Source organism: Monodelphis domestica, chromosome 1 (assembly GCF_027887165.1).
Source record: "Monodelphis domestica isolate mMonDom1 chromosome 1, mMonDom1.pri, whole genome shotgun sequence".
In the NCBI taxonomy this organism is placed as follows: Eukaryota; Metazoa; Chordata; class Mammalia; order Didelphimorphia; family Didelphidae; genus Monodelphis; species Monodelphis domestica.
This window is the reverse complement of record NC_077227.1, coordinates 228446857-228471031: the sequence shown is the minus strand read 5'-3', so window position 1 is coordinate 228471031 and position 24175 is coordinate 228446857. Positions and strand designations below refer to the sequence as shown.

At 38.9% G+C, this 24175-nt stretch overlaps 1 protein-coding gene across 3 annotated transcripts in view; it reads right to left on the bottom strand.

Annotated features, from left to right (window-relative positions):
• Positions 1-24175, bottom strand: part of CCDC88C (coiled-coil domain containing 88C) — a 244952-nt gene that overhangs the window by 49348 nt on the left and 171429 nt on the right. For all 3 annotated transcript variants that reach the window (XM_007472588.3, XM_001366033.5, XM_007472590.3), the window contains exons 15-22: positions 22792-23862; positions 20589-20716; positions 18514-18655; positions 17256-17444; positions 16171-16332; positions 12509-12786; positions 2663-2806; positions 22-208 (exon numbers count right to left, since the gene is read on the bottom strand). In XM_007472588.3, the coding sequence (XP_007472650.2) occupies positions 22-208; positions 2663-2806; positions 12509-12786; positions 16171-16332; positions 17256-17444; positions 18514-18655; positions 20589-20716; positions 22792-23862 (2301 nt within the window). The remainder of the gene's footprint in view (positions 1-21; positions 209-2662; positions 2807-12508; positions 12787-16170; positions 16333-17255; positions 17445-18513; positions 18656-20588; positions 20717-22791; positions 23863-24175) is intronic.

Sequence of the window (24175 nt, the reverse complement as noted above, 5' to 3'; positions counted from 1 at the left end):
CTGAGGTGGGATGTGACTCACTTCACAGTGGTTATCCAGTTTGGTCATGGAGATGTCCATGCTTTGATGCTGCTCCTTTAATTCATCAAACCGAGCTTGCCAGCGGTTCAGCTCCAGCTGGGAGTTGTTGAGGGCGGTCTTCAGTTCCTTTGTGTGGGAGTGAAGTTCTTCATACTCCCCCTTCAGCTGGCCATGCAGGAAATTAACTCTGTAAAAAGGAAAGCCACAAACCAAGTGAAAGGAGGCCAACTAGGTGGTAAAGAAAAGAGAATTCTGAGTTTAAAAACAGGAATTCAAAACCAGTTTTAACTATGTGGCTCTGGATGTCACTTACTATATCTGGGCCTCAATTTCCTTATTTTATATATGTTTATTTATATATATATATATATATATATATATACATATATATATATATATATATATATATATATAAAATAAAAATTATTATAGAACAATGGGGTTAGACTCCAAGGTCTCGAAAATCCTTCCAAGCTCTAAAGAGAGAATCCTATGATTTATGATCTAGGAAGGTATGAGCTCTACTCCTAGTTTTACCACCAATTAATTACCTGTGTGAATTCATAAAATAGCATATTCCTTTTGAGTCTCAGGTTCCAGAGATGTAAAATAAGAGGGCTGGACCGGAGGCCCTCTAAAGGCATTTTGGCTGTAACACACTTCAAAGTCTAACTCTTTCTTCCAGCCCTGAGTTATGCCAAATTGCTCCTTTCTAACACTCAAGAGGCAACAATGAATGACTAGAAATGAAGGTGCTTTTTGTCCAAATGATGCTATATAAATTCAATTAAATGTATCAAGTAATTAGTATACACAAGAAGCTATACTAAATCAGGATGCCCTCCCAAATCCAAACCACAATCTTATAATGACCATTATTGCTAATGTTACTATCTAACTAAATTCTTTAGAAAAAGTTTTCTTTTTAAAAAAATACAAAATGTAGTATATGACAGCAGTTTAAATGGTTCTGGGATTGAGATTTTAGAAGGCTTTGGTGCTAAAGAGACTTGGCATTTTGAACAATGGAGAGGATTTGAATTTCTTAAGGAGATGAAGAAAGAAATGAGTTATATTTGAAGTGGGGGAAAAAAATGTACCAAGATGCTGGAGAGGAAATAGTTTTTGCTCTCTCTCACCATCTGCTGACAAAAAAAGAGAAAAAGTATTCAAAAGTGTCTACCCCATGAGATTGGGACTGCCTTGCCTCCTTTTGTATCTCTAGATATTAGTGCAGTGCCTAGCACATAGTAGGCAAATAAATGTTTACTGATTGATTGAGAAATGACTGGTGTAAACAAACCATTAAAGGCTGTGTGGAGAGTCACTGACCATTGGTCAGTCCTATCTTGTACTCCAAAAAAAGTCTTGGCACAAAGTCAAGGCTAAATCTGTGAGGTTACTGGGTTACTCAGATTGAAAGTTAGTTATTTCAACACTATGCAAATATTCCTTAATCCTAACACACTCTTCCCACTATTTCCTTACATCTATCTTTTCTAAACAAACATTATAATAGGACAAAATGGAATTGTAAAAATCCCAGTTGTTTTTATACTCATTTGAGAATTTAGACATTTGTGAAAAATGGAGGGTGAGTTTTCAGGGGCCCTTTGGTCAATCCATGGCGCCTTTTTTCCCCGCAGGTGATAACCATGAGAGTGGATAGTCATCAAATATTAACTTTCCAGGGACATCTCTGATCTTACTGACATCCTTCTCCCTCTGGTTCCAACTCTTTTTCCTCCCTCTTCTAAATTAGAGGTCCTTAACCCGGAGGACTGTGAACCTTCTTTGAAAAATATTTTGATAATTGTATTTCAATATAATTGGTTTCCTTTTTAAATCAACATCTTTTATTTTGTGAATTTAAAAACATTATTGTGAGGAGTGCATAAGTTTCACCAGAATGCCAAAGGGGTCCACAATACAGAAAAAAAAAATCAGAATCCCTGCCTTAATGGATAGAGAGCCCTTGGCTAAGAACTTTCTTAGAGGACACCTTCAGGAAATAGCTGCTTTTTTTCCCTACCCTCCTCATCCTTTCAAAGTGACTCAGTTTTAGAGTTTTCTGGGCTTCTGAGTAATAGATTAAAAAAAAAAAGGAGGGAACTTGAGTTATGAGGGGATGGAAGGAGGTTGGGGCTGTCATCAGTAGCTGGCTCAAGCACTGGTTATTAAACTTTCAGTGAGAGCATTTACCTGCCTTATAAATCAATGCATTTTACAAATCAGAGACTAATGCATTGTTCTGTTGATCATCTAGCCTTAATATAATGATGGAGAAAATAATCATAATATAAAATTTAAAAGAATGTCTTAAGTTTTCAGAGACTTGACTGTTAAACATTTATCAGCATAACTCTGGTTGTCATCACTGGGTGAAAAAAGATGAGAACACCACAGGGAAGCTTGGGCACTATGAAAATCCTCATATCCAAGTATCCAAGTCGGGGACTATAATCTACAAAAGCAAATTACCAGTCAACAAGCTTTAAGTACACATTTCAAAATAAATAAAAAGCAAGCTATTATGGGGCGATTACTAGGACATTGCTTGCTCTATTCTAAATAAACTCATGATTAGTTTAATGATTAGAGCCCCTGCCTGGCTCCTTCCACCATGCAACCTGAGTCTCACCTGTCCAGTTCTTCTCTCAGCCTCTGGTTTTCTCCAGAAGCAATCAAATTTGTTCTTTTCTCCTGGTGTAAAGCTTCTCTCTCTGTGTTCAAAATACTCTCCAGCTCTTCTAACTCTGACTTCTGTTTCATTACGCCACTGTACCTATTGGAAAGAAATCAATTCAATTTAGACACGTTGTGAAAAAAGGGATAGTGAAAAGTTATCAGGGCCCCTTGGTCCATCCATAGTTGCTTTTTTCCCAGGTGGAAAAAGATCCAAGAGAGTGAATATCCCTTCAAATATTAATCATTGATGTTAGTAATATTTGTTAATAATATTAAACAACATAACAATGTAATAAATACATGATCAAATAAAATAATAAATATTAATGATCACTAATTATTAAATAATATTTCTTAATATAAATATTAGTTATAATGATGGAACAAATGATAGATACCATTAAATAAAATATTATTAATGGGCACTAATTATATTAAATATTTATTTATATAAACATTAGTAATAATAATGTGATAGATAATGATAGATATCATAAAATAAAATAATAATACATATTGTTAATAGTTACTAATCATTCCCCCCAAATGAAAGGTTCTCAACCATTAAGGGCTTGCTTTGAAAAATATTTTGCTAATTGTGTTTTGATATAATTAGTTTATTTTGTGAATTTAAAAAATATTATTGTGAGAAGGGGGTATAAGTTTTGCCAGACTGCCAAAGGAGCAAGAACAGGATAGAGAGACCTAGGTCAAAGCACTGAATCCCATCCGTTTTCCCCATATACATTTTTGCCTTCCCCTCTCAGAGAATAACTGACAGATAGCCAATGTGCTCCAAGGGTATCCCTGCAATTGAAAGAGAAATTGAGGAAGGCTCCTGGGGTGGTGGGCAGATCCCCCAGCCCCTACCCTGATCCATGTGAGATAACACAGATCAAGACCGCACAGGACTTGGCAGGCAGGAACGGGCTGCCATCAGCAATGTTGCATTGGAAATAATAGCTAAACTGATGAGCTGACAGACCTACCTGAGAACTGGATGACGTACAAAATACTGTACTTGAGACTGAAAAGGATAAAAGCACAACAAGCCTTTCCCTGATCTCAAGAAGCACACAAATGCTACAACTCTTCCATTTATTCAGACCATTAGATTAGATTAGACATTAGATTAGACTGGCCTGAGTAAGGGATTCAGGGTCATAAAAGACCTAAATTCAAATCTTACCCCAGCCTAGGCAAGCCATTTAAACTCTCCGTTTTCCCATTTGCAAAATAAGGATAATAGCATCTACGTCACAGGATAGTAAATAAAGAGTAAACAAGGTAACATATGTATAGCATTTTGCAAAGTTTAAAGCACTTTACAAATATTAGCTATTGGTAACAGTAGTAGTAAAAAGCATTTGTTCTTGTTATTATTTTTTAAAAACCTCATCTTCCAATTTGGAATCAATACTGTGTATTGGTTGGGGTAAGGGATAGGCTAGTGATGGTGAACCTTTTAGAGGCTCAGGTGAGGGACCATCCCAGCCCCGCCTCCCTCTGGCTTTCTAGTAACAAACTGGTGAACTCTGTGCTGGGGCAATGGTGTGCATGCCTACCAAGAAGGCTCCATGGGCCCCCTCTGATACATGTGCTGTAGGTTTGTCACCACAGGGCTAGGCAATGGGGGTTAAATGACTAAATGTCCAGTCACACAGCTAAGAATTGTATGAGGTCACATTTGAACACAGGACCTCCCCATCTCAAGGCCTGGCTCTCCATCCACTGAGCTACCCAGCTGCTCCCTTGTAAGTCTTTATTAAGCTCCAGGAAATATTAGAGTCAGAAAGATTTGGGTTCACTTCCTGACCCTGACTTATACTAGCTCTCTAACCATGAGCAAGTCACTGAACTCATCACAGCCCCCAGCAACTCTCTAAGGCTATACATTACTGTAAAAAATAGACACGAATACAGGACTACAATCCCCACGAGCCTTTGCTCCACTTCCCCAGAATGCCTTTGTAATCTCACCTGGGCTGAGATGGAGAAGGTATTTAAGCTGATTCAAAGGCTTTTGAGTCTCTCGCGCTCTTGGACTTCCATTTGGGGCAGGCCTGGCTTTTTTTCATAATGTAGGTGAGGTTGTGTCTAGGCCTCTCTATGGCCTGGACACGTGTCTCTTATCCTGTATTTTCTTTAATCCTTAATCTTCAATAAACCTCTAAAAAAATATAATACTCCTTGCAGAGAGAAGCTAATTTCTACCTGCCTCAGATGCCTCAGTCTCCCCATATTCCTAAATTTTAATCTTACATTACAGAGTGCCTTTCTGTATCACTAGGCGAGTTTCCACATTGGGAATGCCTTCATCAAACTCTGATAAAATAACTGATTATTTTATTAATATATTATTAAACACTGATAAAATAAAATAAGAGAGGGATGACAGGCACTTTGTGAGGTGCCTCTGGTAATACAAAGACAAAAATAAAATCATCCTCACCCTCCTGTATTTTCCAGAGGAGGTCACGAGAATAATATCACTCAAAACAAGAAAATGCAAAGAAACTAAAAATCACAGGGGGGCCAGAATGGGCTGGGGGGGGGGGGGCGGGGAGAGATCAGGAAAGGTCTGACATAGGAGGCAGCACCTGAGCCCAACCTGGAGGGGACCCCAAGAAGAGGAGGGAGGTGATGAGGGCCAGGAAAGATAGTCCAAGCAAAGTCCCACAGATGGAAATGGTCAGAACAGGCATATATGCTTGGGCTCTGCTCAAGGATGGCAAGGAACTTATTAATACAGGCAACAAGAATGGAGTGGTTTATCTAGTGAAGCAAACATTTATTGAGTGCTGAATGTTTGTAGGGCATTGTATTAGAAATTAGGGAAAAGAACATTTAGTTTCTACTCTAATGGAATTCCCAGTCTAGGAAAGGGACAGGTAAAAAAATTTATTTATTTATTTTATAACCCTTACTTTCTGTCTTAGATACTATACTATGTATTGGTTCTAAGGCAGAAGAGTGGTAAGGGCAAGGCAATGGGGGTAAAGTGACTTCCCCAGGGTCACACAGATGGGAAGTGTCTGAGGGCAGATTTGAACCCAGGATGATCTCCTGTCTCTAGGCCTGGCTCTCAATCCACTGAGCCACCCAGCTGCCCCCATAGAAATATAACATAGTTTTAAAGTTGCTGAAGGCACTGAAAAGAACTTAAATGACTGTCTTAAGGTCAAACAGTTGAGATATACCTATGATAGAACTTCAGCCCAAGTCTTTTCTACAAACCATGCCATTATCCCTCAAAACAGACAACTGTAACACATATTAGAGAGAAACAAAGGGCTAGGTGAAGTTTACATATGTGTAACTAGAAATCTTGGACCTTTGAACTACATTACCCAGCATCCCACTCTCCTCCTGTCATTATGCTCTGATGTAGGCGGGATATAAATTCTCCCTTTTCCCACTTCTCTTCCTCTTTCCTCCCTGTCTCAGCTTTGAGCAGGTAGATTAGCTTGGGCATGTGGTTTTATTTTGTTAATTACCTTTTTATTCCTTTACTTCTAATGATTATTAATAAATCTTAGGAAATATAATTTTACACATAGACCTAGGCCTACAGAATTTAGTTCAAAACCTTCAAGCAGAAGCTCTCAATTTAGGGACCATGAATTTCTGTTTTTATATTTTTTAATGAGCCTCATCAATGTGTTTTCTTTTCATATTACAAATATTTACAGTTTATTCCCATTTTGTGAGTTTGTGCTTCATTTGAAAGGATATATAACACATTTAGAGCACTCTTCCCCCTTAAAAAAATTGTAACAGAAACATTTTCTCTCCTTGGTCTCACTAGGGGGAAAAACTAATGTATGTATGGAACATTAAAGAAAATAAATTCCACATCTATATATGTCTCTGTGTGTGTGTGTGTGTGTATATATATATATATGTATGTATGTATGTATGTATGTATTTAGATATACTATATACATTTGTATATATATGAATTGGGCATATTATATATGTGTGTGTATGTCACATTTTGTATTCAATCTATCCTGTACCTGTATTTTAGTAAATGGTTTCTCTGTAACACCTATCCATTTTATGTTTGGTACATAAAAATAGTCTGAGAAAGGGTATAGGTTTCACCAGATGACCACAGGGTTCTGACACCCAAAAAAGGGAAGGATCCCTGCCTAATTAAAAATCTCCTCAACATCCAGGTCTCCACCTATTTTTTCCTGACACATGACAGCCTCTTAGTACATACTTCCTGATAGTTTGCTCAGAGTTGAGCTTTATTCTTCAGCTCCGGGAATACATTAAAGAATAATCATCCAATTCCTTACTATCTGACTGTGGGCTGGCCTGCCTCAAACCTCTCCCCACTCCAAGCAAACCCTCATTCATCTGTATAGAAGTCATCTCCCTAAAGGGTGGGTCTTACCATGTTGTTGTTTATTATATTATTATTTTTATTATGTTATGTTATATATTATGTCATATATAACATTATGCATTATAATATACAATATATAATATAAATATATATTTATCCAATAACTCCAATGATTCTTGCTCACCTGCAGGATTGAATATAAAATCCTCTATTTGGCCTTCAAGGCCACATTCCACCTTTTATTTACCCTCTTCCCCAGGTCCTCTCATCCAGAATTACTGACCTCCTGGCTATTTCTCCAAAAAGATATTCCATCTCTTCTGACTGCCTAGAAGATTCTCCTTGCTCATCTCCACCTCCTGGCTTCAAGGCTCTGCTAAAATCCTACCTTCTAGAAGAAGTCTTTCCAGATTTTCTTAATTCTAGTGCCTTCTTTCTGTTCATTATCTCTGTTTTATCCTGTATATGGCTTATGTGTACTTAGTTATTTGTATGTTGTCTCTTGCGCTGGGTTGTGAGCTCCTTGAGGGCTGAGATTTTTATCTTTCTTTGTGTCCTTAGCACATAGTACATGTTAGTGGATTGGCATAAACTTTAAATTATCCTCTGAACTAAATTCTTTTTTTAAAGTATTTTTTCATTTTTTAAAGTATTTTTCCCCAGTGACTCATGATGAAAAATGTCATCTTCCATCTGAGAAGGAACTAATGGCACCTGAATGCAGATTTCATTTTCTTTCTTCTTCTTTGCACTTGAGATCTCTCCCACAAAATGACTAAATATGGAAAAATGTTTTACCTAACTAACTGTACATTTAAAATCTATATCAGATTGCTTACTGTCCAGGGAAGGGGAGAAGGAAGGGAGGGTCCAAAGAAGGAAGAGAATTTGGAATTCAATACTTTTAAAAATGAATATTTAAAAATTTTTACATTTAATAGGGGAAAAGCAATTATTAAAAATAACTAAATATTAGCATAATGCTTTCTTAAATTGTTCTTTATTTTAGTCAGAAACTATAGTAACTTTGAGGCCACTTCTTTAGTGGGTAACGTTATTGGTGATGTAAAGATCACCAAAAACTCTATGGCTTTGAATTCAAAGGGACTTCAAAGTCAGAAGCCATCTAATGAAACCATCCAGTTTTTCAGCTTAAATAAAACAACAACCGAGGCACAGGGTAGTTAAGTGACTTATGCAAGATCATAAAGCAGCATGTCTTTGTATACAGCCCCTGAGAATTTATTTTACTTGACAATAGACATTTATTTCAATAAGAAAGTATTTTTTCATTTTTAAGATTTATTTTCATTAAAAAAATTTTTTTTGAACTACATTCTTTTAAAAGAAAATTACCTTTCCCATTCCGTTTGAATGCTTGAGTATTCTAAGCTCTTCTTTTTTTCTACTAGAACTGCTTAGTATCTCCTGTGGGCAATAAGGACTCCTCACTTACATGTAAGCCATTTATATGAATGAAAAAGAATTCAAGTACTCACTAGGTGGCCAAGCCCTGTGCTAAGAACTGGGCTATAAAGAGAAAAGGAAACTATTATGCAAATATAATACTGAGTAAAGTACTGAGTAAAAACAGTTTGGATCTAGAATCAAGAGCCTTGGGTTCAAGTAGAAATCCTAATCCTTACAAGGCCTTGTAACTTTGGACAGAATTCTGGGATGGAAAGTATCTAAGGAGCCATCTAATCCAAAGCCCTCCTTTTACAGACGAGAAAACTGAGGTTCAAAAAAAGTCAAAACCCTGGCCTAAGAACAAACAGAAAATTGGAGCCAAGGCTCAAATTCAAGCCCCCTTAGTCCAAATTCAGAGTTTTGTTTTGTTTTTTCTTCAATGATTTCATCTGTCTCCTCATCTATAAAACGGGGATAAAAACAATAACATTACTTGATCCCCCTGGGGTGGATGGCAATACTGCTTTTCATATTAAAAACGAAGCCAGTAAAATCTCTTACAATGAAGCATAATTTGTCACTGCAGGCAAAGAAAATCATTTGAAATCCACAAGTATCAACAAGTTTCTTCATCTTCTCTTTCTCAGGTCTTACTAGTCCTTCAGCTAAATTATAATCAACAGAGAGTAGCCAATGGAACAGACTCAAAAGAAATAACTAAGGATGAAAAATCAAGGGTGTTTTTTTTTGTCTTCCTGGCCACCTCTAAGACCTTATAAAAATGTAACTGGCTTCCTGAGATCTTCCCTGCGCCCCTCCCTTCTGGCAGTAGGAAAGCTTCTGTGTTAGGGTCAGAATGAATAGAAGACCAGGGGTGGGGAAAAGATGACCCAGAAAGCTCTTTTCACACATGGGAGCTCCTTGCACCTCACCTCCTGTCTCGCAGTTTCACAGGGCTATGTGCGCTCAGCCCAGAGTCCAGGCACAGAAGTGATTAGGAAGCCAGCTCCCCAACAAAGACCACCCAGGGGGTTGCTATGGTGACTCAGCCTCTGGCCTGCCCAGGAGCCATCACACCAGTTGTCACTGACACCAAGTCCTTCCTTGGGCCTCTGGTTAGAGATTTTTTACAAGGGGGCATCCACAGATTCCAAATGGTTCAGACACTTGTATTCAGGGCAGTCCTTTATAACCTTATAGACAGTAGTCCTGGGATAACAAAACTTCCCCAAGTCCAAATTATTTTGTTTAACAAGTATTTATCAATTCTATACAATGGGACAGGCATTGTGCTAGCTAAATATTGAAAATATAAAGGCAAAAAAAGGTCCCTGATTTCCAGGTTTTTTGTTGTTGTTCAAGTCGTGTTTTTTTAATTGCATCCAATTTATTGAGGCCTCATTTGAGATTTTCTTGGCAAAGATACCGGAGTGGTTTGCCATTTCCTTCTTCAGTTCATTTACAGATGAGGAAATGGAGGCAAACAGGGTTAAGTGACTTGCCCAGGTTCACACAGCTAGTAAGTATCTGAGGCCAGATTTGAACTCAGGAGGAGGAGTCTTTTTTTTTAGGACACCAGGTCTGGAGCTCTATCCACTGTGCCACCTAACTGCCTGCTCCCAAGATGCTTGGATTCAAACATCTATGGAGATGGAGATGGAGATATGGACCAGATAACCAAAAAAAGAAAGGCAGTCTTAAGGGGAATTAGAAAACGCTTTTGCTTTAATGTTAAAAAAAAAAATTAGGACTTGAATAAAATGCTTCAAACCTATTTCTTTGTAGAGGTGGGAGTTCCACAGTTATTATATATTTAAATATGATTTTGGACTTTTTCAATATATCAGATCCATTGGGCTTTTGTTTTTCCTCTTTAAAAAATTCTGTTTGCTCTATGGGATGGCCATTTGGGAGGAGAATACTTGGGGTAACTATGGAGATGTTAGAAATAGAAAATAGCCAGAAAAACTGAAAAGAAAAAAAAGATGGAAATAAGGAAAGGGGATGGTTTCAAAGAAACCTGGGAAGCCCTGTATGAACTAAGGCAGAAAGAAGTAAGCAGAACATTTTATATACTAAAATAAACCTCTTTGCTTCCTTCTTATTGCATGATTTCCCAAGTCCTCGCCATCCTGATGCCTCTCATCTAGATACATCTAATCTGTCAGTCCTTCCTCCCAGGTAGGACCCAGAAATGAATACTAATGTCCATAAAGTAGTTTGTAGACCTTTCAAGGGATAGGAATGTTAGCTGAAATATATTAAAAAAAAAAAAGACTTAATTAAGGTCCCCTAAGTGAGGGCTGAGATTTTAATTTAGGTCTTTAGGTTCTAAATTTGGGAAAAGGAGGATTTTCAGGGCTATTTATAGACTCCCCCTTTTAGAAGAAGAAGAAATATGAGGCAAGAAAAAAATTACTATAAAGGCAGAGATGAAAGGAATGAATTGAGTTCAATTCCTGAGTGCCAGCCACCGAGTTGTGACTGGTTAGGAGAACATATACCACTTGTTAACTCTTCTGAGTGTCGGGGCTCTTGCTGCTATTGGGGAGGTTGGGGGATGGCAGAAGTCACTTGCTTGAAAAAAATCAGCCATTGCTCCATCTCTGGCACATATCCTGGGGGCTGTCAATCCCCCTGATAGAATTAGGGAGAAAAGAACTCTTCACCTGCCTCTACAACTTCAACAACTGTGATTTCTAATACTTCTCTCTGGGGCCAAATAGAACAAGACTAATTCTAATTCCTTTTGCCCCATCAAATGCAAAAATAATAGCTAACATTTATAGAGAGCCTACTATATGCCAGGCTCTGTGCTAAGCATTTAACAATTATGATCTCTCATTTGATCCTCACAACAACCCTGGGAAGTAGATGCTATTATCACTCCCATTTTACAGATGAGTAAACTGAAGCTAACAGTCATCATGCTGATAGGCTAATGACCTGTCCAAGGCCACATAGCTAATAAGGTCTTTCCGAGGCCAGGCTCAATGCTCTATCCACCGCATCACTGTCACATTTCTTTCTCCAGCCCTACTTGCTCCTCCAGTAAAATCTTCTTTTCTCCAAACTAAACAACGCTACTTACTTCCCACAGCCCATCTTCATGGGGCATGTTTTCTAGTCCTCTTCTTCTGAATCAACTCTAGTTTCTCAATGTCCTTTCTAAAATGTTTTGTCTGGAACTTAAAATATTTTAATTGCAGTTATCCAAGATGGTTTCCCACCAACACTAACAGACGCCATAGACAAATCACTAGACTTCTTGAACCCAAACCCTCATCTGTAAAATGGGGATGATAATAATACCAGAAAGACCCATCTCACAGGGCTGATGTGATATTGAAATATCAATCAAAAAAATATGAGAATTATTTTTGATGTGAATTATTATTCTAAGAGGGTAAGGGGCTGAACTTGGGATCAGGAAAGACCTGTGTTTGAATCCTGACTTAAACATTCCTCGGCTACATGAAATATGGGCCACTCACTTCACTTAAGTAATAAGATAATTACTAATAAAAATAATAATTTCACTTAATAATAAAATAATACTGAGATTAATGATTTATTTTAGTTAATATAATGAAAATTTCACTTAATAAGATTAGAATTTACTCCCCTCAATAAGATCATTAGTAATTAGAATAATCATTCATTTCATTTAATAAGAGAGAATAATTTCACTTAATAAGATAATGAGAATAATTCACTTAATAATTAATGAGAATAATCATTCACTCCCCTCAATAAAATCATTAGTAATCAGAATGAGAATTCATTCCCCTTAATCATAAGCTATTAATAATGAAAATAATCAGTAACACCTATACCTACAGGGTTGCTTTTGAGGATCAAATGATACGGGATGTATCATAACTCTGTTATGAGCAAAGTCAGCTCTTGTTACCATCACAGAAAGCGATGCTGGAGCAGGAAGCTCTCTGAGGCAGACTTTCCCTCTTCCCAAACCTTCCCAGCCCTCAGGGATTTCTTGGGGGAGTCTGAGCTTTATCTCAAGACCCTTACCTGTCCCCCAGCTCCTTGTGTTCCACCTCCAGGTTCTTGTGCAGGGTCTTGAGGCAGCTGTGCTGATGGATGAGCACTTCATATTCAGTGGACTGCCGCTCGTGCAGGGAGCTCAGGTGCTCGTGGTCTTGAAGAAGCGACTCGTAGGCTGTCATAATCTGCTCTTTTTGTTTTAGCAGGTTTTCATTCTCATTCTCCTTTGCTGCTTGCTGGTTTTGGAGCAAAGTGTACTGGGCAGTGAGAGAAGAATTCTGAGAGCTCAGAGTTGAGTTCTCTACCTTCAGAGAAAGAAAAACATGGAGATGGAGATGACACTGGATGAAATGTTCAAATCCAGGTAGTCACGATTTCACACCAATTCTCTCTCTCCCTCTCCGTCTCTCTCTCCCTCTGTCTCTCTGTCTCTCCCTCCCTCTCTCTCTCTCTCTCTCTCTCTCTCTCTCTCTCTCTCTCTCTCTCTCTTCTCTCTCTCTTCTCTCTCTCTCTCTCTCTCTCTCTCTCTCTCTCTCTCTCTCTCTCTCTCTCTCTCTCTCTCTCTCTCTCTCTCTCTCCTCCCCCACCCCCTCTCCCCTGATCCCACTAGTCAGGAGGAACATCACTAATTCTGATCCTAATAAACTCTTGCTTGGAGAAGGTGATATTTACCATGGTAGGTCCTACCTACCCACCGCACACCTTGATCACTGGACCTTCTTAAACACTTTTATAAAACCTAATTTCACAGCTGCTTTTCTTTCTCTTGTTTTTAGCAGGCTCATAGTATAGTAAAAAGGCCTAGATTTGGAATCAGAAGACATGAGTTCAAATCCAGTCCAATCAACAAATTCATTGTATAAATTATAACAGGCAGTATGAAAGGCTCTTGAACCCTCTGATCTCGGAAAATACAAGTTATTGGAAAGCAGGAATGTGTCAGCACTGAACCATGAAAGAACAGTGGCCCTGAGAGAAGATAAAATTATATTCTTCCCCATACTGAAATGGCATATTGTTTATAAAAATATTAACTTGTTATATCACAATGACATGGTCAATATTTTACAGAGGATGAAATGGAAATGGAAAAAACTACATGACCTTTCCTAAGTTCACCCAACTAGCAGAAGTCACATTTGAGCCTGGGTCTTCTGCCTTCAATTCCTATGTTCTTTCCATGAGTTGACTCTAATGAGCACAGCAGAAAAAATACTGAATTTGTCCTAGAGAGACCAAAACCAAGTTATTTTCAGGTACTTGGTTGAATACTGATTCTGCTAGGCTGTTTATGTAACTTTGATTAATATCTTTTTTTCTCCTTCATTTTCACACTTTTAGTTTTATCGATTTGTTGTTTTGTTGCATTATGAACATTTATTGATTACTCCTCCTTCATGCAAGACTTCCCAAATCAAAATAAAAGAATTATGTAAAACTAATCATTGGTGGTGGTGTTGAGTCATCCTGAACTCTTTGGGATGCCATGACTTGTCAATGGGGTTTTCTTAGCAAAGATACTGGAGTGGTTTGCTATTTCTTTTTCCAGTATTTTCCCATTTTACAAAAGATGAACTGACGCAAATAGGGAGTAAGTGGCTTGCTCAGAGTCACATAGTAGGGGTCTGAGGCTGGATTTGAACTCAGATATTCTCAACTCCAGGTCTAGTGCTCCATTCACTGAGCCACGTAGCTCCCCATAACTAATAATACAATGACTTTATTAGGACTGTATTCTTACAGGAACAGAAGGAAGGTTACAAGAAAGCAGGGCTAGAACAAGAAAGCTATGGAGCTGTCTAATTCAACTCGATGCTTTTATAGATTAAAAAAAAAATGAGGCTGGGGAGGAAGATGACTTGCTCAAAGCCAGCCCTGACTTAAATCATCAGTTATATGTCCTACCTGTTAAGTAGGCAAGCAAAGAATCTTAAATTCAAAGAATCTCAGAGTTAAAAGAGACTTCATCAGTCATTTGTGCACAATTCTTTCCTGAGTAGGAAGCCGCTGTGGGGCATACCTATGGAATCATCACCTGGCCTTTGCCTTAAGATCTTTAAGGAAAAGGGAGCCTGCTGAAATAGTCTGCAAAAACAGAATGCTTACTGACCCCAGAGAATCCTCTATAAACTAAATTTCCAGTAACAGACACCCTTGGTTCCTAAAATGCCAGAATAAAGAGTTGAATTCATTCCCAGGCAATCCGCCTCCATACTGAAGTAGTTCTTATTGTTATGGAGATTTTTCTTACAATGAAAACCTGTATTTGGCTCTAAGCAACTCCTACTAATAAATGTAACCACTGTCTCTCTATTTTAAATTATAAAATCTTTACCTTTTGTCTTAAAATTGCTAACTAGGTATTGGCCCCAGAGTGGCAAAGGCTAGGAAATTGGCACACAGGACTTACCCAGGGTCACACAAATAGTAAGTGTCTGAGGTCAGATTTGCCCCCAGGACCTCCTGTCTCCAGACCTGATGCTCTATATACTGAGCCACCTAGATGCCCCAAGTTTAATCTCTCTTGCACAAAGATAGTCTTTCAAGTACATGAAAATAACTTTTTTGGGGAGGGGTGGAAGGGAGGGATGGATTGGGCAGCTCAATAAATTGAGAGGCAGGCCTAGAGATGGGAGGTCCTGGGTTCAAATTTGGCCTCTGATACTTCCCAGCTGTGTGACCCTGGGCAAATCACTTAACCCCCATTGCCTAGCCCTTACGGTTCTTTTGCCTTAGAACCAATACATTGGTTCTAAGGCAGAAGGCGAGGGTTTAAAAAAAATTAAATTAAAAGATAATTTTTTAACTATATTATATTTCTGGAGAAAAATTCCTCATTGGGGTTGCCTTTTAGTGATGAAATACTAGGCTTCATTTAGTTAAAAAAAAAAAAAGCTTTCCATGTATATGATAACTCTTTCCTAGACTGGAAATTCCATTAGGGTAAAAACTGTGCTAATTTATAAATAATATTAACATAATTAATTTCATAAAAATAAAATTAGTAATAATAAAACAAATGAATAAATAAATAAAGGTCTTTCCCCTAGTTTCTAACACAGTGCTCTACAAACATTCAGCACTCAATAAATATTTGCTTCAAAAGATAACCCACGTCATTCTTGTTGCCTGTAGAAAGACAGTTCCTTGCTATCCTTGATTCTAAGGTGGAGGTAAGGGGGTACAAAATATAATAACAACAACAACAACAACAACTTTTATAGTCTCCCCCACATCCAATATAGTCTCTTTTCTAGGCTGAAGATCCCAAGTTCCTTCAAATCATCCTCTTCCTACTGGAATTGGAAGCCCTTCATTATCCTGACTGCTTCTTCCAGCTAATCAAACGTCCTCTTAAACGTGCAGTCTACACCAAGACTTCAGGGTAGGATGGTACCTTTGAAGAAAGAGGACAGGGGTTCAACTGTCCCCTTTTGACAAAGCCTCTGAGCATCAGTTTCCTCATCTATAAAATGAGAGGTTTGAACGAGATGGCCAGCTCTTCCAGCCCTAGATTTAGGATCCTCTGACTTTCCTGCGGTCAGACTTGGGCTCAAGTCTTCCTGACTCCAGGTCCAACACTCTGTCCACCATACCACCAGCTGTCTTAGTTTCCTTACTATGTCCCTGTCCCCACTGGTTTTCTGCATAAATAACCCCTGCTCGAGCAACAACTTGGAGCCACCGACCTGCAGCTGGGCGGTCTGCGTCTGCAGGCCCGTGTTGTGCTCCTGGAGGAAGACGCTCTGCTTCTGAAGCGTCAAGACCTGGTTACCCAAGGCCACGTTCTGGGTTTCCAGGTGCTTGATCTGTTCCTTGAGCAGCTGCTTCTCTGCGTGAAGGGCGGCATTCTAGGGAAGGCAGAGTCCACACGAGCTGTCATTAACATGATTATTGGGGAACATGCAAAATGGGAACCCAACGGGACATGCTAACTGGCATGAGCCTCTTCTGCAAAACCAGTGTCTGCAGAATCTCTTTGGAGTACTTGCAAGTCTAGTTGCAGCACTAGTACTACTAGCAGAAGTACTAGCAGCAGCAGCAGCAGCAGCAGTAGTAGTAGTCGTGGTAGTAGCAATAGTAGTAGCAGCAACAATAACAACAACAATAATAATAAAAAGAGAAGGAAAGATACTGTTGCTCATCCTTCATTTTCGAAAGGAACCAATGACATTGCATGACGTGGACGCACTCAATTAAGTGAGGCAGAGTGGTGCAGAGTCATCAGGCTCACTTTTCCTTTCAGAATGGGGAGGACGGAAAAGAAGGAGTTGGAGAAGAGGAAGAAATCAGTGAATGGTTAAAAAGCAAAAAGGAAAAGCTGGACTAGAAAGGAAAGTTTTGTACTTCTGGTGATCTGACTAGCAGGGATGAGATCCCTGTGGGTGGTACTCAGATTCAGTGTCCCATGCAAGGTAGAGGAAGGATGAAAAAGTCTATCAAGGAAATGGGGAAGGGATGGAAGCAGAGCAAATCAGAACTGGGGAAAGGCACTAGGGTTCAAGTCCAGAAAGGGGGAACTAAGGAGAATTCCATGAGAGTGCTTAGGATTTTATCAGGGCTGGAGAGGTACAGAGAGACCCTCACGTTTTTTAATTTTCTAAGTTGCTATATTTTACAATGGTGGCAATCATCATGGTATCACCCTTTGAGAAAAGATGCTACCGATGATATAATGTATATAAAATGGTGGCAGATATTGATGATGCTGCCATCATCCCAGGAGATTAAGTCAAAATTCTCAGTAGGCCCATTTTTCCTGAAGGAAACTTACATTCCTTTCCAAATCGATGGCTCTGTCCTTGACTTTCAACAGCTCCATGGTGGTTTCTCGGTGACCAGGGTCCCAGTTCTCTTTGACCTGGTGGTTGATGGCTACTTTCCCCGCTGGGTGTCTACAAGAGTTCTGCAATTGTGTCCCGTCTTCCTGGCTCTGTCTGAGGACTTCATATTCCTTTTTTACCTGGAGGGTTCATAAGCAAAAATGAACTTTAGAAAGAAAGAGATCAGGGGCAGCTGGGTAGCTCAGTGTGTTGAGAGCTAGGCCTAGAGACAGGAGGTCCTAGGTTCAAATCTGACCTCAGACACTTCCCAGCTGTGTGACCCTGGGCAAGTCACTTGACCCCCATTGCCTAGCCCTTACCACTCTTCTGCCTTGGAGCCAATACACAGTATTGACTCCAAGACAGAAGGTAAGGGTTTAAAAAAAGAAAGAAAGAAAGAAACAGGATGAATTCAGACAAAGTGTAAGGGCTAGAAACAATCACCCTGGCCACAGTGTGAATTTCTGAAGCTGAGTAAAGTATAGGAGATGCTCTGTAGTCAACCCCCTGGAAAGAATGGGGGAAATACTTGATGGTCAAATGCCTGGAACTATGAGTTTGGTCATTCCCACCCCCATCTTTTAATGCTAAATGAAAGTATGGAACATAGGGAAGATGAGCTATGGAAATCAGGGCTAACAGTGGATGGTGTAAGGGCTATGGATGTGTACTTGTGTATCTGAGGGGCAACTAGGTAGTCTGGTTAGGAAAACTTATCTTCATGAGTTCAAATCCAGGTTCAGATACTCCCTAGCTGTGTGACCCTGAGCAAGTGAGTAATTTGAAATCTTGAACCCTTGGACTTCATCTCCCAGAATCCTTTTTCCTTCCTCCCCATGTTTGCATCCTTACTGTATAGATAAGTTCTGTAACTCCGCCCTCTTACTCTCTTGGCTTCCTGCCCTCCTTGTTCTGCTTGCTTTTGGCAGTCTGGGCAGCTCTCTATTTGCTAAGGCTATCCTATTCCTTTTTCTTCAAGTTATTATTAATAAATTCTTATAAAAATATAATACTTGAAGTATTTGGATATTAATTTTAATTTTTACACAAGTCACTTAATCCTGTTTGCCTTGGTTTCCTCATCTGTAAAATGAGTTGGAGAAGGAAATGGCAAACCACTCCAGTATTTTTGCCAAGAAAACCCCAAATGGAGTCATGTGGACACAATGGAAAAAACAAATCCTTCTGCATTCAGAGCATGGGCCTCACCATTTTTAGTTCATTTTGTAGCTGATGATTTAAATTAACTGTCCCCTCCATCTGGGCTTGTAAAAACACAATCTTATCTTCTTTCATGGCTAGTGTCGTTCTGAGTGCTGATTCATTTCTGTTCTCCAGTAGTTTATATTTTCTGAAATCAGAGGATACAATAGCATTACATCCTGTCTCACTCCAATTTATACAGTGAGCTCAATGGGAAAAATTCTCTCCTGGTCCTTCCCACCCCGACACCCCCATGCTTCTCTCTTTGCTACCTTGGCCCCAAGTCTCACAATCACCCACGCTTCCTTCCTCCCATTGGCTGGGCTTCCTTGGCTTTGCTACGCTGCCTGATCCACGTGAAACAAAGGAAGGTCTGAAACTCACGTTGCAGAGCCCCCTAGTTAAGTGATGTAAGGAACATGTGTGAGAGGGTCATCCAGCTCTTCTCAGATCCTTATTAACTGTGAACCTGGACAAATCATCTGAACTACAGGGGTCTCGATTTCCTCAGCCAAAAAACAAGGGGTTTGGATTTTATATTCTCTGAGATCCCTTTCTAGCTCTAAATCCTTGGCTCTATTTAAACGAGATTGCTCACATTATTTGGTTACAATTCTAATTATAAGTATAATTCTAATCTCTCTGGGGCTTGATTTCTTCATCATAAAAATAGCTGGCCTCTAGAGAGAGTCCTGGACTTGGAGTTCAAATCCTGATGGATGAACCTAAGGAAATCACTTAACTACTAGGGGACAAAGTTTCTTAATCTGTAAGTAAGGATGGAAGAAAACAAACATTTATTAATAAGCTCCAATTATTATAAATTATCTCATTTGATCGTCACAATCATCTTAGAAGGAAATAATAATAGTTTAAAATTTTATATAAACTGCTTATGTGTCAGGCACAGTGTTAAATGCTTTGTAATTTTTATCTCACAATAACCCTGGAGGATAATAACAACAGCTAACTTTTCTCTATGGGCAGCTAGAAGGCATAGGAGAAAAAGTACTCAAATCGGTCCTCAGAGGCTTACTAGCTGTGTGACCCTGGGCAAATCACTTAACCCTGTTTGCCTCAGTTTCCTCATCTACAAAATGAGCTGAAGAAAGAAACAGCAATGTTACTGCAGTGGTGGTTGGCCAAGAAAACCCCAAATAGATTGTTGGATATGACTAAAAGGACTGAACAATAACAACAAAAAAAATAGATATAGTGCTTATTATAAGCCAAGCACTGTGATAAATGCTTTATAATCATTTTAAATTTAATATTTTAATATGAAATTTTTTTTAATATTATAATGTTAATATTTTGTTATCAATTTGTTCATGGAATATTGTTTTAATTATAACCTTTACAATTATTATTTGAATCTCACAGAAACCCTGGGAGTTAAATACTATTATTATCCTGTTTTACAGCTGAGGAAATGGAGGCAGGCAGAGATCAAGCCACTTGCTTAAGATCACAAGGTAAATAAATATCTGAAGTTACATCTGAATTTAAATCTTCCTTGCTGTGGATATAAAAATCTATCCAATGCAATACCTAGACGCTGCTAAAATAAGAGGAATGGACATAAAGGTCTCTAAATCTTCTTACAAAGTTCTAAACGTTCTTCTCCAGCTATTCTAAATAAATTATAATTCTTGATACACCTAAGATATTGAGTCTCCTTTCAAATAAGATTCTTTAGACAGATAGATAGTGCTGCAGGATGGCCAAGTTGTAAAACTGTCATGTCAGCAATTAAGCAGGGATTTTAATAGGCACGTAAAATTCCAAGCTACTTGCTACTGGGTTCACTTGGAAGGCCCTTAAGGTATGAGGCTCTGTTTAAATGAAACAGGCTTACAAGCCCTCTGACCTCACTGAGCAAGCGCGAAGACAACAAGAACTCCTGTTTCTATAGTGCACCATCCCAGTGACGAGAGCCATGCTCTTTTTTTTTGTTTTTTAACACATGCCCTAAAAATCAAAACACAAGGAAAACAAAACACGCTAGGCAAATTCTGTGCGATATATTAAGCTTCAGACTAAACAGCAGAGGAAGCTGCTATGGGAGTTAATTTCCTCACTTGTCATTATTGCTGTTATCATCCTCCAGCAGGAGTTCTTTGTTCAATCCAACTTTTTCCAATTCTTGGCTCAGCTTGTCTCGCTCACTGGACAACTGCTGGCTCTTCAGTTTCTCACGGACCAAGTCCTGCAATAATATTCATATAGTTAACCAAATAATGAAAAGATACAAAAAGACAAGAGATTCACTCACTAACCCACTGAAATTCTCTCATTCTCTCTCTCTCTCTCTCTCTCTCTCTCTCTCTCTCTCTCTCTCTCTCTCTCTCTCTCTCTCTCTCTCTCTCACACACACACACACACACAAGCCAATTTCTCAAAATGAGACAAATCTGGATTTACTACTCTAGCTTGACAAATGATAAAATAAAGGCAATAATAATGCCCCATATCTCCCCCACCCCACAGTCAATCCTGATCAAAAGAAAGGAGGGAAAAAATTTTCCCCAGTTATCTTTTCATCCTGCATCAACAGTTTTTTTACTCAATATAATGCAAAATTTCTTAACAATTAGAACTATGCAAAAAGAGAATGAACTGCTTCAGAAGTCCATTGGAGCAGAGATGAGATGACTACTTGCTGGGGCAAACATAAAGATTTCTGTTCAGGTATATAACCTAGATGACTTCTAAGATCCCTTTCAGCACACGTCTATGGTGAGGGTAACCTGGTGATATTTATTAGAGTATAAGCTCTTTAAGGGGAAGAATTCTCTCCTAGGTAGCCTGAAACCTTCTCCAGCACATGTCACCCCATGGTACACAATATACACCTAAAAAATACATTTTGAATGAACAAATTAATAAATCCCAACAAGTAAATTTTGTGGTCCTTGTTCAATAAATGTCATATATACAATATTTTATTGTTTTCAGTATCATTAACAACTGTAACAATAATCACTTTTATTATTCTATGTAAATATTCTGAACACTTATAGATGATCACATCTCTGTGATGCAGATCATAGGGTAAATGTCATTACTTTCACTTTCACCATGAGGCTCAGACTTAAAGTGACTTGTCAATGGCCATCAGAGAGTAATTTTTTAAGAACTGGGAATTAAATCCAGGTCTTGCTGAATCTGAATTTGGTGTTTTCCCCACCATTCATTTATTCAGTCGGGAAAAATTAAATGCCTAGAGTAGGCAGAATATTAAGTAGACAGTAGGGGAAATATAAAGTTTCCATAGGGCCTCTGCCTACATGTAGTTTCTAATCTGTTTCCTCATGCCATATCTATTTTTATGTATTATTTCTTTGAAAATGAAGATTTTATGATTCTATCCTTAAAGGTTCCAAACTACTTCACCTCTTAAATCCTTGAATGGTCCCCAAAACATCTATTGGCCTAAAAGATTGGATGAAAGATTTTTGGGGGTTGTGTTTTAACTCAGAACTTTTGTCTTAGAACCAACATTAAATACTGATTTCAAGGCAGAAGAGTGATAAGGGCTAGGCAATGGGGAGGGGTGTCAAGTGACTTCCTCACATCTGGGGAATGTCTAAGGCCATATTTGAACCCAGGACCTCCTGTCTGTAGGCCTGGCTTTAAAACATTACAATATCCCTCCTTCATAGGTGCAATCAGCAACTTTTAAGTTAATCAATCAAAAACTTAAGTATCCTTACTTAGTACCTTATTAGTCACTAAGTATGAGAGTTCATAAATCACTTGCTAGAGTGGGTGACAACTCCAGAGACTCGTGCTCCCCACCCCGGGCAGTAGTGGCAAATTGAAAGACTGTGATTGGTTCCCATGAAGTGGGGAAGGGACAGGAATTGGTATGGACTTCAACTTCTGGCTTTGGAGCTTCTTGGAGTCAGGGACTATCTTGTTGGGACCTTGCTGGGATCCTTCCCAGCTTACTGGTGAGTAACTAGGATTCCCAAGTGGAGAATGGAACTCTGTCAGGGAGCCAGCTTCATTTCACCAGATCAGCATTTAGGGTAGGCTAGGCAGTCTCGTTACCTCTTTCCCTTCCACATTTCCCTCTTTTTACTAATATTCCAATTAAGCAAAATTGCTTAAAGCTGCTAATAGTTTTCCTGACTAAGAGATAATAATTGGCAACCACTTTTTTTAATAACTCTCTTATTTAGTCAAAATCCCAATTTAACCATTATAATCCCCAAAAGATAAGAGATTGAATAAAAGTGCCAATATGAACAGCAGAGAGCAGGGAGAGGTTGGGCTTACCTCTCTTAGTGTTGTGAGGGTTCTTACATGAATGGTGACTTGCTTGGTAAGGTCCTTATTAATCTTTTCTAGTTCTTTCAGCTTACTGGAAGAATCCTTAAAGCGAGCAATTTCTTTTTCTAGTGTTTTGTTTTCTTTTTCAGCAGCGGCTAACTTGGTGACATTATCATCCAAAATGACATCCTTGATTTCCACCTGTTGCCACAATCGCTTTGTCTCCTTATCCAGCATTTTTTTATCTTTCTCTAACTGGGACACTTCCTGCTCCAGCATCTTCTTATCCTTTTCAAATTGTTCTAGCTGTTTGTTTGTAATCTTCAGCTCATCCAGATTCCGCTGCAAGGTATGATTTTGCATTTCTACCTCCTCAAGTTCCTTTTCAAGCTCCTGAGTCTTCCTATTACTGGATTCCAGAATCTGCTGAAGCCTCAAATTCTCGGCATTCAGACCCTGGTAACTGAGCTCGAGTCTCTCAGACTTTTTGCTCAGGGCTTTCAACAGATCAATAGTTTTCTGGAGCTCTTCCTTCTCCTTTTCTAGTTCCTTGTTCTCCATCTCTATCTGGGCCATCTTGGAACTCGTGAATCTCATTGTCTCAAGCATCTTCCGAAGCTCCAAGTTCTCCTCATCGAGCTGTTTGTTGTTTTTCTCCAGGCCCTCCAGTTGGACGGAGACGTTCTGCAAAGTATCTAGTGACTTCCTTAGCTTCCTGTTCTCTAGTTCCAGTCCCCCATTCTCATTTTCCAGGGCTTCAACTTTCTCTGTAACCATTTTCATGGACGTCATTTTTTGGGCCAACTTCTCATTCTCCCTTTTGAGCTGGTGGAGTTCCTTCTCCATCATCTCCACTCGTTCTACCTTCTCTTTGGCATGTTCAAAATCCTTGTGTAGTTGCTTCTTTTCAAACTCGGTCTTGTTGAGTTTGCTGCTCATCTCTGTAATGGTTTCGTGCAGAGATTTGTTTTCTCTTTCAATGTCTTTTACTCGAACCTCATTACTGACTTGAGATCTTTCTCTTAAGGACCAAACTAGCTGATTGAGATGATCTTTTTCTTGTTCAAGGTCCTTTATCTACATAAAAATACAACCAAGAAAAGAGATAATCCCAAGAGAGATTAGCTAATAGCTAGCATTTACATAGCGTTAACTTTAATGTTTTTTTTTTTAATGCTTACCTTCCATCTTAGAATCAAGATTGTGTATTAGTTCCAAGGCAGAAGAGCAATAAGGGCTAGGCAATGGGGATTACATCACTTGCCCAGGGTCAGAGATCAAATTTGAACCCAGGACCTCCCATCTCTAAGCCTGGCTCCAAAATCCTCTGAGCCATCTAGCTGCTCCCACTCTTTAATGTCTCTATAAATATCTCATTTGATCCTCACAT